At 35.7% G+C, this 14,664-nt stretch overlaps 2 protein-coding genes across 2 annotated transcripts in view; both read left to right on the top strand.

Moving 5' to 3' along the window:
* The window catches only part of LOC107697934 (homeobox protein Hox-C10a-like), a 53,193-nt gene that overhangs the window by 33,564 nt on the left and 4,965 nt on the right, over positions 1-14,664 (top strand). The gene's annotated exons all lie outside the window — the stretch shown is intronic.
* On the top strand, positions 7,364-10,325 carry LOC107697935 (homeobox protein Hox-C11a). Its single transcript, XM_016498812.1, has 2 exons — positions 7,364-8,165; positions 9,402-10,325. The coding sequence occupies exons 1-2, from the start codon at positions 7,472-7,474 to the stop codon at positions 9,632-9,634; spliced, it is 927 nt and encodes a 308-aa protein (XP_016354298.1). The 5' UTR covers positions 7,364-7,471; the 3' UTR covers positions 9,635-10,325.

Raw genomic sequence — 14,664 nt, 5'->3', positions numbered from 1 at the left:
AAATGGAACAGACGCCGAAACAGGGCCCCGTGAGGACTAACTGCAATGACATGAAATGCTTTGCGTGCCTGTTTTGTACCTGTGTTTAGTTAAAAACTTTTTGGAACGTGTTTCAGCCTTTTGCTAGTTCATTGCTAAAATATCTAGTGTGCGTAGATTTCCTTTTGATTGCTAGGATTTAGATTTTTGCTTGACGATTACTTTTAATTGCTCACGCACAAAAATGCATTAGAATTTTAGGACCAACCTGTAATCTAATGTTGATCATGAGTTAAACATTGTTAAACCAAATGTAATATGTAACATATTATTATTAATATTATTTTCTTGTAACGTGTTTTTTTAATAAATTTTTTGTATTTAAATTAATAGAGAATCACTGAAGATTCAGTCGAATGGAAATAAAGCGGATCTTAGGGTAGAGATGGTTCCAAAGCCAAAGCTTAGTGTCAAGTCTATTGGCTTCCTTGCAAGCAAATGCGCTGCAATCGTAACAATGGCATTTTATGCGCTTGGGGCGCTTTTGACTTTGAGACTGACCAAATCTGTTTATGACGACTCGTCTCCCCGGCTCAGAGGTCATTGAGCACCTCAGTGCCCTTCACACACAACTTGTGTAGTCATGTGGTTCACTAAGTGCTCTAGATCTCCTCTGCTCCCATCACAAACGTGTAGAGACTGGAGAACTTACTTCTGGCGTCGCTTGCACTACACACACGTTTGTGAGTGTGTGTGTGTCTGTGAAAGGGGGTTTACGTGTAACTAAGAGAGTGAGAAAAATTTCTTGACAATGAGTAGTTTTATAAACACTCTCTATAAACGTGTATACGCTCGCCTTAACCTGCTAGTAACTTAAATATTTAGCTTATGCAACGGTTTGATTACTTTTGTATTTAAGCAGCATCAACATTTGCTTGGCCTAAAAAAAGACGTATAGACGAATAATCACAATCATTGCAACCGCACTGGAAAAATGACGTCCTTTCAGGCTCATTTCATCTGAATAAAAAGATTATTTTAAAAACGAAGTTATTGGCACATTTATTAGTTGTATTGTGCAAAAAAATGTGCTAATGCAGAATACGAATCTTGTAAATTAGTTCCAAATTGTAGTTTGTAATGTTTCTTAAAATATTGATATTGGTCTTAGTTCGACTGGTCTTAGTTCTTATAGGTTCTGCATGACAGTTGTTGTTTGAGCCGTATCTTCTCTTGCAACGATACAGTTTTGGCAGTAGTGATGGAGGAGACTAGTTCCTTCTTCTATTATTTTCTTCGTCTATGTGGTATTTGCCTGGAATAATTAACTTATTAAATTAAGTTTGGAATAATCATCACGTATTTTATTTTTTTGTTCGTTTTATTTTTATTTATTCACTTTATCTACTTGTAGCGTCGTTTAATTACTCGCAGCAACGTCAACTTTCATTACAGTTGCATTTAATATTTAATATACGAATAAAAATTGTACTTAACAGTTTTTTTTCTTAGCAACCGACATGCATTTTAGCATACTGGTATATTGCTTTTGGATTGTTTTAAGCATTTAACATATCAACAAATCAAAAGTTGCTTAAGCTATGGGACGTTTTTCTATTACTATAAAGCTTCGGCACAACGTCAAAATGTCCACAACAACAGCATGTATACTTATTGCATGTCTGTTTTATTTTTTATTTTTATTTTTTATCTGCTATTACGAAACAACTGTAAACCATGATGTTTGTATTTGTATACTAAATATATCACTGCTTCAACCAGTATCAGACCTTATTCCCTTGTAGTAATTTTTAGGATTAGAAAATATTATATGCTACAGCGTGAGGGTACAATTGCATAGAAAAACGATACACATATTGAAAATAGGGCCCCGTTACATGTTTGTCATATGCAGAACATCTGCAAAACAACCAACCTGAGCAAAAAAGAAGAAAAAAGTGTTGCCGCGTCAAAGAAAAAAATTAATTGTTCAATTAATGTTACTTCATAACTAAGTATTTCATAACCAAGTATTCAGTTTGGAAGAAAATAACTTCATCTGCAAACAATTGGTTTGACTGTTTATACAATGTTTGGGGCCTTCTTTCCGATCCCACCCATTGCGTTAGCCCTGTCTTAGTGGGCGGGAGCAACTTTCAAATTGAAGGTCAAGTTAGTATGTCCAATATATAGGAACTAAGTTTCCAGTACCATTGGTGTAGACAAAATTCAAGCATTAATATGAAGTTAAGGTACACCAGATATTTCACTGAATTATACAATTAATTTATGTAATAATTGCGTTGAGGGTGCATTACCATTTCAACTCATTTAGTAATGCGAAAACGATTCATATAACAACAAATTTGTATAACCACCCTTCATAAGAAATTATCCGCTTAATAGTCTTTGACAAAAATAGCCATTTTCTTGCGATGTAGCCAAGCAAAGTATTTTAAGTAAGTTTAATTATTTGGTGGACGGGGCGAACATAGGCATTTCCAATGTTTGTTGTGTCAAACCTTTGAATGAATCCTAAACTTAGACCCATCTTCAAAGTGATTATACCATTAATATCCAGATATTCGTGTGTAAGTACATCAGTTTGCGGAGTAAGGTCCTAAAAATAATTACTGTGATTTTTGCTAATGTAGTAGGGTATCCTGTAATAGTTTTAAAAAGGCCATATATACAAAAAAAGAAGAAAAACGCCACTAGAGTGAAAGCACAATGCTTTCAGACATACCCTGAGCATGAGCGTTGACCTTTTGTTATTTAAAAACGCTATGTTGCTTATAAACAAAGTCGTGCAGCAGCCACGCGGTGTCATATTAAAGGTTTTGTTGCGAGTACATACCTTTATCTTGTCATCAACATGCCATGGGCCGGAAATCTGGTTTCCGCATCCGCAATAAATGCCATTCAGTTTACGGTCGTCGAATCAGTTTGATCAACAAATATTAAGCAAACATCTCGGTAGATTATGTAAGCAGTATGACTGAAGTGGCATTTGTAAAAAGAACGAATGCGTGCGCTAAATATTTCCAGTCTTTTTCCTGGCAAAAAGTAAAGTAGATAAAATAAATAACAAAAACATAACTTGACAAAAATACCTAAATTCTATAGCCATTTTTGAATAAGATCAATTTAATTGCTGGATTGTACCCAATTTCAGCTTGCTGAGGCGCCTCTGCTACAATGAAATGAGCCGTATAGCAACGGAAACAGCCGTACAGAGAAAGCGTATTGGTGCCTTTTTCATATGTTTGTTTGATATAGCTAATTTTGATTTTGGAGTTACGTGTTTTAATTGTTTTTTTTTTGTGAACGTACTCAAGTTTTGCAATTTAGTGCGATTTACCAGATAATGTTATGGGACGTAACTACTTAAAATTATAATCACTGTGGTAATAAGACTGTTGAATAAGATTGTTCTGACATGAAGAACAAACGATGCATATTTAGAGAGGGTTTTCTACTGCATGCATCATGCACCCATTTTCTGTGCTATTTCCGTGTCATGGATTAAAGGTTACAATGAACGTTTGGTGAGTCCAAATAAAATGGTTATTCTGAAATTGCATGTATATATACACATTGTAGATTTGAAACCCAGGTATACAGTTGATGTTTTTAAAATATTGTTATTCAAAACAAAATCAATTTATTCTTTTATAATAGTAAAAGAAACGATAACCTTACTTTAGACGCTTTTTGAGGCATAATCTGCGTGATATCTGCAAGACAATGGAAATATAATTTCTTCCTATTATTATTACTATTATTATTATTATTATTATTATTATTCGAACAAAGCGCAAAAGTCCGTAACTGCTGTATCAGTCGAGTTTTGGAATTTATGTTCCGGATGTGGAAACACATGAAAATAACTGCATACAGCAATAGTATTTATGTGTACCAGTATATAGAAACAATGCTGTGTTAATATAGGCCTACCCATATGTGGGGGGTGGGGGGGGGGAATAAAAGTCTTCCTATATGCGGCAAAGACCATAACTTTTTGTCAAAGACCGGTGTGTGCGAGGTTGTTCTTTTAGGCATAAATAGCTATAGCGTATCTTAAAACGATTTATCAGTTTGCACCCCCTCAGTTTGTACGCAAATGTACACAGTTAGCCATCTCTATTGTAGATAAAGTTATTGTTTTAATCACATGTACCTCGACTAACAAAATAAATAATATCACTCAATATAACAGATTATACTGTTGTCTGCCCATGCTGTAACTTTACATTTTGAGCAACAAGCTTCTAGGATTTCTATGACTGAAATGTCTAATTGATACAGTTGGGTACTGGATGCCTGTGCTAACGCTCTACAGCTATGCACTAGCAGAGACCTCTGTAAAAACAAGGGCCATTTTTGTTGTTGCTTGAATCTGTTCACAGCTCATACGAGCGAGTTTAACAGCCCGACTTACATCCAATTAAATTTATCTAGGCCATGAGGGGACAGTAATGCTATTACACAGTTTCCCTTTTTAGCCCTGCTGAGGTTTTAGCCCTAGAGGTACACTGAAAGGCCCTTGAGTGTTGCCTACAACTGTTGTTTGGTCTCGTTGTTGATGTATCACGACTACTGAATAGGTTTCATTTTCTGTCGATGTTCCATCGGTATGAGGCAAAAGCATTTTTTGTGTTGACGCACGAATGAAAAGTCGATGAAACTGGCAACAAACGCTCGGGTTATTTCTTCAGATCTCTATTCTGAAGCATGGGCCGCGTCGTTTTAGTCCGAGTGACAGTAATGAGCAACTCCATCATTTTACTTTAACTCTATAATTATAGACCTTAGCTGCAAAGCATTGCAAAAATTCCATTGACAATGTCGTAAAGCTCACGGTTCTTCATAGTGATGGTTTTTAGGAGGAGAATGGCAAACATTTACAACACCTCTGTCCCCTCTCTCTAGACTCTAAACGTCTTTCTAGCTTTTCCTTCCAGCTGAACTTGCCCCTTCAATTCAACTGCTACATCACAATATCCACAACTGTCCAAATCTCCAGCAGGGGCAGAGGATTTGTGGGGATATCGTGCTTGTTTAGAGAAAGAAAAGGGCGCGCCTTTGTTGAATTTCAGGGTCCTACAGCTAGTAGAATAATGTTGAAGCTGCATGATGGCTTCGAAATAGTTGACATACATGTGAAAACGTTCTCCTGTAGAACAACTATTACAAAATCAGGTACAAAATATGTCAGATAAGTAGTTGTTGTTGTTGTTACGCACTGCGGGAATACAAGTGTGGACTTCGTTATGAAACCAGTATGATACGCAATGGGAACGTGTTAGTTGTCAGCAGTTATCTCGCAAAATCTTTCTCGCATTAACACGTTGCTGGACAGAAGGACTACTCGACTCTGATGAGAAAAATCGATATTGTTCCTTTTCATTAATGGTTTCACGATAGAGTTTTGGCTCAAACAGGTGACTGTTATGTTTGTTTAGTTTGAGCTCCTTTAAAATAGCCTAACTTTTAGACCTAGATGACTGAAACCAGAATATGTTGTATGGCATAACTTATTACTTAAATATTTCATTCCGTAGGACTTTTAATTATTTACCTTTTGTTTGTTTTCTGTAGAACAAAGCAGTTCTTGCTTTTCCGCCGTTCGGCCTTCTATGGCAGCCGCAGTGAGAATTTTAGTGGTCAAATTCAAGTGCTGGGTCTGGGCAGCTGTCTGCTTTCTTTGTACTTGGTTGAAGTCATATTGCACACCAACCTTTTGTCAATTTTGAGAGGGCTGAGTTCAGAGACTCATAAAGTCATTGCCACATACCTTTTACACAAATACGCCAGCAATATAGCAAAATGCGGTTTAAAAATACAACGAACTTTTTAGTTACGATGTGCAGCTAGTTTGTAAATGTTCATATGGACAGCCTAAAAAGCTGTTTGAATAAATAATAGACCTATAAAATTCTTTTTTTTTTAAAGAGAAACCATTAAAAAAATTAACATAAACAATGGTAAATGTTGTTGTTATTAGTTAGTTATATGTGATGCTTTGTGAAAAGTTTCGATGACCGGTCATTAGATCTTCAGACATCTTCACATTTCCGTACATGAACTAATAATTAATTAAAAATAAAAAAATATTTTAAAGCGAGTGCTACATACTGAATTCATTTTATTATGATTATGATGATGATGATGATTATAGTTTATTTCACGAATTAGATTGTTTTAAATTTGAGAAGATTAGTATGCTCTGCAATGTTAGCAGCATATGTGTTAGTATAGTTACTATAAATATAGATCTTGCAATTTTAAAAAGATTTTAGGCGTATTTTAATAGACGCTGGAGGGTACATATTGAAACTGGATAGCATGTTTTGCCTTAAACAGATGCCTCTAATAAAATGGTCTCAGAAATTTAAAATATCCAAGGGATCATTTGACGTACTTTACACATGTTAAATGCCAAAACGTGTGGTGCTTAAGTGTAAGGAAAGTCGAACACAATAGTACATTACACTTCATTTAATTTAAATTTTTTATTTTTTTTAATTCAATAAAAAAATAACAATGTTTTACATTCACGATAAGTCATCTTCAATCATAGGTGGCATCATTCATATAACTATTTTTTTAGTTTCGTTGATTAAAACCAAGTGAAAAGTTTTTCCCAGTTGAAAATTAAACCACATCCAAACGTAAACATAAAGACCAGTGTTAACTTTGTGTTTATAAGCAATGACTGACATTTCTCAAAAGTCATTTTCTGCACAAGTTTCTAATGTTTTTATCTGAACAAAAAAGACAAACTCACAACTGTTCTATTATTATATTCAAGAATTGGGTGGAGCTGACACGTGACATCTATAAGGCATATTTGCTTATCAAACCATGTATAAATATATATGCTCGTTTAAAGCATACATATTTATATATAATATGACACGGAATGTCATAAAAATTCTATGCAATTGAACAAAAGCAACTTGTGTAGCTGTAAAACTCGACCCTTGAATATTAGCAATCAACACAACAACACAATTAAAAATCATACCAGTCATATTTAAGAGTTGTTCTTTTAAAGCTTTAATAGTTTGGTTACACGCGAAAGTCAGATTAAAACACACATGCTACGATATACATAAAAATGTGTTGTCTCAGACTCATAAAATCAGCTTACTCAGAACCTATAGAGGCTCCAACACACGTACACATAAATAGAAAATACTTCTCCTGGTTCTTGCAAAACTCGCTTAAAACAGCAAATTAAAGATGTTACTGTTTTACATGGTCTTGCATGATTTGAAAATTAATCGTTTGAATCTCGCAGATCTTACCCAGCTGAACCACTCCTACGCATCCATGTGTTCCAAATTGATATATGACAATATCTACTTTCGATCACGTGTTGCGGGTCGATTTAGACGGATTGCGCGTCATCTCGCCTTCCCAAATTTTCTCCTTCTGCAGCTCGAATCCAAAACATCATATCTGTAGCACGGACTACAGGAGAAAGATGTTTAACTCTGTTAATCTGGGCAACTTCTGCTCCCAGACGCGTAAAGACCGGACATCCGAGTTTGGGGACAGGACGGGCTGTGCTTCCAACATATACCTCCCCAGCTGCACCTACTACGTTCCCGAATTTTCCGCCGTCTCGTCCTTCCTTCCGCAGGGGCCCTCGCGACAAATCACATACCCTTATTCCACAAATCTATCTCAAGTGCAACCAGTGCGAGATGTTTCCTATGGTCTGGACCCGTCCAGCAAGTGGCACCACAGAACCAACTATGCATCGTGCTACTCTGGAGAAGATCTGGTGCACAGAGACTGTCTTCCGCCATCCACCATGACAGAAATGCTCATGAAAAACGAGAGTGTGTACAGCCACCACCACCACCACCAGCATCATCCGAACTCTAGCCACCCGTCCACCGGTTTCTACACCGGCGTAGGGAAAAACAACGTGCTCCCTCAAGGTTTTGACCGCTTTTTTGAAACCGCTTATTGTAGCACGGACAATCAGTCAGAACATTGTTTACAAAAGAGCGAGATGAACAAATTAGAGACTTCGTCCCAGCAACCCACAGCTGTTTCCGCAGCGCAGGAGCCAGAAAAGGACCCAGAGGATGAGGAGGAACATACAAATTCGGGTTCGTGCACTTCAGCAGCTACTAAGGACGGGAACGCAAGCAAGAGCAGCCATTCGAGTAGGTACCGAAGCTGTAAATGATGAAAGGTTAAGGGACTAGCCCGGTGTTTTGTCGGTCAGATTTTATGTGGAGTTTTATAAGCATTCAAAGGATTTTATTATAACCTACAAAGCTCTTTCCTCCAACGAAAAGAATTTTTACGATGGGAAAGCGCTTTGAAAAAAGAGGATGTTATACACAGACGCTACTATCCCAGAGTCTGTGAAATTTTAAGAGCGCACTATTGTGACAAATGCTAACTTTGATCATGAACTTGCGTTGAGCATTGCAAGGGATTTTCTCGTTTAGCTGTCGGGGGTAAAAACCAATTGGGCAGAACATTACTTTTGGCATACTGTGAATTTTGTTTTATCAGCTCGAATGTAAACTAGCTAAGTCCTTATTAGCTTTTAAACGTGCTGTGACTTGAGTTACCGTGGGGTTGATGTACATAGTCAATGGCCATACAATGTTAATGCTTGTCCAGTGCTAATGACTGTCAGATCTATCTATCTATCTATCTATCTATCTATCTGTCTGCCTGTAAATGAATCAGAACTGTCATAATTACCTTTCAGAAGACATCACTGGATATTTTAGATTTTTGCTGTTTTGTCATTGCGGCGCTTCTTAAACTATAAGTATAGTTCGCAGAGGAGAAGCTAACATTCACGGCCATTTAGAGGAGACACTACCCCAGGCCCACAGTATTTGTTTGTAGTTTAAAAAATAAGAACATATTTTAACGTGTATACGGTCAATGGTCCTATAATTTGCGAAACACATTTTTTAATTAATATGATACAAAATAGGAAAAAATACATAGACTGTAAATAAAATCACTTTAGAGTTCCAAGTTTAAAAAAAGTTGCCTGTTATCTGTTGTTGACACTACATTTGTTTACGGTTTTACAGAGTTTAACATATATGTGTGTGTGTGTGTGTGTGTGTGTGTGTGTGTGTGTGTGTGTGTGTGTGTGTATATATATTTGGTTAGCCTATATTTACAGATTTTCTACTATTTACGCACGGCTATAGTTTTGCATTGAAGTGACATTGGTAGTTGGGTTTGCTTCCTTAAATCTGTAACATTAGCTGCAATCTATGAGGTATTTGGAGACACTGAAAATTACAAATTCGTCTTCCAGTAAAAAAATACATGTATTGTGCATTTATGAACATCTCATTGTGTTATTGCAGAAAAAAATGTTTTATAACGTGATAATTTAAGGTGTCTCTTTTGATTATCCCAAGGTACCCCACGCACAAGAAAGAAGAGATGTCCATACTCCAAGTTTCAAATTCGTGAACTGGAACGAGAATTTTTCTTTAACGTTTACATCAACAAGGAGAAAAGGCTGCAGCTGTCCAGAATGTTAACCCTTACTGACAGACAAGTCAAAATATGGTTTCAAAATCGTAGAATGAAAGAAAAGAAATTAAGCAGAGATCGCCTGCAGTATTTCTCTGGGAATCCGTTGTTGTAATTGTTGAAATGGCGTTGCCTTTTATTTAATATCTCTGCAAAATAAAATTATGTATATTTAAATATGCCCATCAATCTAATTAAATAGAAAATGTTTTTGTTAAGGCCAACAACAGTACTAAAAATAGACTTGTTTGAAGGGAAACAGGATTGTAATGGCTGAGGGTGGGGACAGAGAATTAAAATTTGCTTAATGTGAAATTATACCGGCGTTTCTAGTTTGTGATTCACAGACTAAAACGTACACCTCACAAAGCTAAAAAAAAAAATGCATGTGACACGTCTTTTAAGTGAAATGTTTAAAGTCTTTACTTTGAAAATGATCACGAAATAGTCTACTATAATATATTATAGAATTATACCCTCTATCATTTTATGGTTGTATATATGTACATTAAAACACACAGTCGACTCTGGTTCGAATCTGGAGATGTCATACTTTTTTATGTTTTCACCATTTAGAACTGTGACTTGTACAATCTGTAATATTACATTCCTTGTACAGAGATTATGCATTGTGCATTCGTGAATGTAAATATAATGTTATTTTGAGTATCCTCACCATATCCCTGCTGCTATTTTTCTTTACATTGCCTTTGCAGCCTTGTGATCTTTGTCGTTCGATTCTTTAAATTATTTGCTGTACGCCCAAAGTTCTCATTTATTTCGGAGGAATAGCTCAGCGATCTGATTTGGCCTGTGTACTACATATTAATAAAAAATAAATACAAATAAAGGTAAACTGTTATGTCAATTGTGACTTGATTTAAAAAAAAAATCATAAGGTCGTCTATGGTGAAGTAAAAATTGTGAATATGTATAACAACACTGCAGTGAAAACAGAGATCTAAAAGAAGATATAATAAACTGACCACTGCCAAGTAATGAAAACTTTTTCTTTCTCTCTCTCTTGCTCCATCTCTCCATTCGTCGTCTCCCTCTCACACGTTAAAGTCTATCAATGTTAAGCTATTGTTGTTTTGCAATGAAAACTGGCTAATAAATGTTTAATAGTTAGAACTGTATTGGCCGAATTTAGGGAATGTGAACTAAAACTATTTATCAGTAGTTTTGATAAATAGTTTTATCAATATAAAAAATAATAATTAGAACAATGACCAAGAAATTTAGAGAGTATTTCGGTAACGTCTTTTAGTACCTTCTAAATGGAATTGCCACTCTTGTAGTCTAGACACTGCAATAAAGCCAGGGCCCTAAATTGCCTTTTTTCCGACTTAATTGCACCGTCTGTTCGAGAGGAATGGTGATCACTTCCGCAGTAAATAGTAAACAAGAAAGTCCGGCTGCTTGGACAAAAACTGGAACATTTAAAAATGAACACGTATTGCCTATAGGTGCAAGAAACCTATCAAATGATATCGCCGAGTGTAGTCCGTTCACATGGAATCATCTCTTCAGAAAAAGCGGAGTTGCGCGCATCTTACATTCTAAGAGATATACAGAACAGAAGGGAGATATTTTTTGCAGTGTATGCTCACAGGGGTGATGGTATTGCATGTTGTCCCCATGTGCAGAATTATATGTGATCATGCTACACGAATTTTGTCACAACATGTGGGCTCATAAGGCGTGCAAGTGTGCTGTTGACACTTATGCGTATGAAGGAAAATATATAATTAAAAGTTGTCTTTGAACTTCAATAATGTCAAGGCCTTCACCTTTAACCTATTGCAATAAAGCGGAATCAAGGAGCCCCTTTTGTCAGGAAACGTGGTGAACAGAACAGAACCAATCGCAAGTGGGAAAGGACCAAGGAATGCCTAAGAAGTAACACTTAGACCTCTCGCATTAAATAAACTACAGCAGGTAACTTTTCCAGTTTTAGCACTCCCATTAAATACACTTTATTGTGTCTGTAAAATGTAATATTTTCATGCATGAAATATTTTATGACATTTTGGCATGTTCTTGGCCATTTAAGCTTGCTTGGTTGTGACTTTTCCCGGGTAACAGGAAATAGATTTCTGACAGATTTAAAACAGAGATCGGAGTATATATGCATCGATGCTCGAATAGAATAGAAATAGACTAGATGCTCGAATAGAAAACGAAGGGGAGGTCCTTGCGGTCTGAATTAGTGTACTGATTTATTGCCGAGAGTTAAACACAGTTAACTGTATTAAAACACATCACATGCGTTCCTTTGTAAATTCTGAATGTAAAGACTTGTTACGGAGGGGAGGGGAAGGTGGGCATAGGGATCAAGGCTGGAAGGCTTGTCTTCTTGTCACACCCACCAACCTTGGCCCTGGCTCAGTGACGTAGTTAATTTGCTGAATTCCTTTCTCTTGCGTCGTCACACTGAGGAACAGGAACTTGGACGGTCCACCTATCAAACGCCGGAGATACTGTCGCCACCAAACCAAAGCAATCAGCGCGTAGACTTATGAACAATGGCCATAAAATCTGCATTTCTTGCCGTGGGGTTGATTTGATTTATAAATGCGGCTTTCCTAAACAAATTATTTGTTTGTTTGTTGCAAGACGTTTATCATTATGTGGCTATCGTATTTATTCCGGATAGATAGGGTATAATAGTATCTCCAAAACGGAAAACAAGGGCGGAATGGACTACCCGATCTTATGAAAGTGCGTATCAATACCACGATTTTCTGTTTCTATTTGGCGCAGAAATTGACTTTGGCGTGCATATGATAAGCAATGGTTAGGATTAGGGGTATGGGGTATGTGCGTATTAGCCTTTATGTACGCCAAAACTGCATATCATATGCACGCCAAGAAATTGCGTATCAGCTCTTAGCTGTCAACAAGGAAAATGGCCTAGGATTCAGAGGCATCAACATAAAGATTATGGACTTGGATGTAAATACAACCTGGATTTCATTTTTACGTATAAGTCACCATAATTCAATAGAACATTTTCGCAGTATCTGTTAAAAACAAGATTTACAAGGTTAATTGTCCCATTCGGCAAATAATTCTCCCTATTCCAATAACATTAAAAATGCAAATCAGAGTTTTTTTGTTTTTTTTTGCATCAGATTTTATAAAATATTGGAATGCTGGAAGTGACAAAACATACAGTTTCCAGTGTGTGTGGTCTGAAAGATTCGGTGTTGTTCATTGTTGTTTGTACTTCATGCTGTACAGTTGTGGACTTTGGACAGAGTCTATTAACACTCTTTGTACGCTTATACTCACTTCCGCACTCCTGTATGTGATGAAAAGCTGTAAATACAATCGCCACTGGTGCCCACTAGTCATTTGTATGGTCTTTCGTGATATTAAAATGTAATATTATGCTGATGTGCGATTACCACTCTCTGATTTATAAATGTCTTTAAAACGATACATGCATCAACCATAAATTTCCATAGACCTCTGAGGGTGGACGCGGGTTTGGTGAAGGGAAACGGTTAAAAAGTTGGTCGCTTTAAATTGGAAATATGTTTTATGGTGGTTTAAGTTCCCAAAAAGGCACGGAACACCCATCGAATCCCCTGCACTGTTTTTACTCGTTTCAATATATCGTTTCAATATTTGTGTTTATATTGTGTTTATATTGTTGTGTTGTGTTTATATTGTTTGTATTGTATTTATATTGTCACAATATATTGTGTTTCAGACTTACGTAGAGGCCTACGCGGTTAAACTGGACGTCTTGTGTTTCATTTTTCAAAGACGTTTTGACGACTTTTCTTTATTCTTTTCAGTGCAATTTTAACACAATTTATATCACAGTGCATGTAACAACTCTTAAAAATAATCAGAAATCAATACCGGTTTAAAAAAAAAATCTTGGCAGGGAAAACATCCGTCGAGAAGAACCAAATATAAAAACGTCTAATTATTATAAAAGATAGGAATATAAATATACGGTTATGAAAAAGCTGGTATCCATAATTTGTAATTATTCATTTTGTTATGTTTTACAGGCTACACACTTTTTTGATTTGTGCAATTAACGCGATTGTGGTGCAATTCAATTTTCTGTGTGATAGATCTTTGATCCCTTAATGAAAAGGGAATTAGCTTTCTCTGCTTAACAGTAACAGCTGCAGACTTTCAATAGTAACCCAAATTTCACTCAAATTTCACTCAAAGTGAAATTTCACTAAAAATATACTGTAAAAAAAAGGCTTAGAGCCTTTTCATGTTTTCTTTTCGGCATGCACACGGACAAACAGAGAAATAAGTAGTTCAAACAGAGTAAGATTGCACCAGTTTGTTTTTAGTTTTATTTGTTGCAATTTTGATTTGTTGTTGTTGTAGTTTTCATCCTATGAAATAAATTGCTTTTGAAATAAGAAACAAAAGAACAGTTGATAGCACGCTTTTTATTTACATGAAGAGACATGACAGCCTTTAATTCAACAGTAAGTAAATACACTTTAATAATACATGCACAAGAATTTGCTCAATAACGTACTTTCGCAATAAAAAATAAAATCCTTTCACAATAAAAAAAATCCTTAAATTTAAAGAATATATTCATCCATAATTATGCATAATGTACAGACATTTTTAATGTTTTCATTGGGCTCTCGTTGTTTCTAGACATATAAATATTACATTATATTACAGTGAACAATGTTTACTGCAATTTAAATATGTAAATGTAACTTCTGAAATAGGTTTTCATTGTACTCACATCTGGAATCAGAAAATCAATGGGCCATCGTGGGTGGAGAGCATTACCTGCAATTCAATAAGACGCTTAAGAATTTTTGCTTTTAAAATTTCTGGTTAGTATTCAACATTGACCTGATATACTTCTATTTCGTTACACGCTAGAGAAATTTAAGAGAGATACAGATTTTAAATGAGAGACTATAGAAATGTGTGTATATATGTGTGATATAAAAATGTGTGTATATGTGTGTAATATGTGTGTGTAGGCCTATATATGCTTTGATAAACACATTTTCATATTTTCAATATTGAATAATGTGCATTTCACTTAGAAATAGTTAACGTGTGCATTTAATAATAAAATGTACAATAAAATGTAAAATATATATATAGTGATGGCTACTGATTATATATATA

The sequence above is a fragment of the Sinocyclocheilus anshuiensis genome, unplaced genomic scaffold (assembly GCF_001515605.1).
Source record: "Sinocyclocheilus anshuiensis isolate Anshui unplaced genomic scaffold, SAMN03320099.WGS_v1.1 scaffold78, whole genome shotgun sequence".
Taxonomy (NCBI): Eukaryota; Metazoa; Chordata; class Actinopteri; order Cypriniformes; family Cyprinidae; genus Sinocyclocheilus; species Sinocyclocheilus anshuiensis.
Note: the sequence above shows the minus strand (reverse complement) of the source record. Positions and strands in the feature narration are given on the sequence as shown.

Excerpts from the sequence above, each read along its gene's own strand:
- LOC107697935 (XM_016498812.1), top strand. The coding sequence starts at position 7,472 with ATGTTTAACTCTGTTAATCTGGGCAACTTCTGCTCCCAGACGCGTAAA. Across the intron at positions 8,166-9,401 it reads AAGCAAGAGCAGCCATTCGA|GTACCCCACGCACAAGAAAG; the intron begins GTAGGTACCGAA and ends GATTATCCCAAG.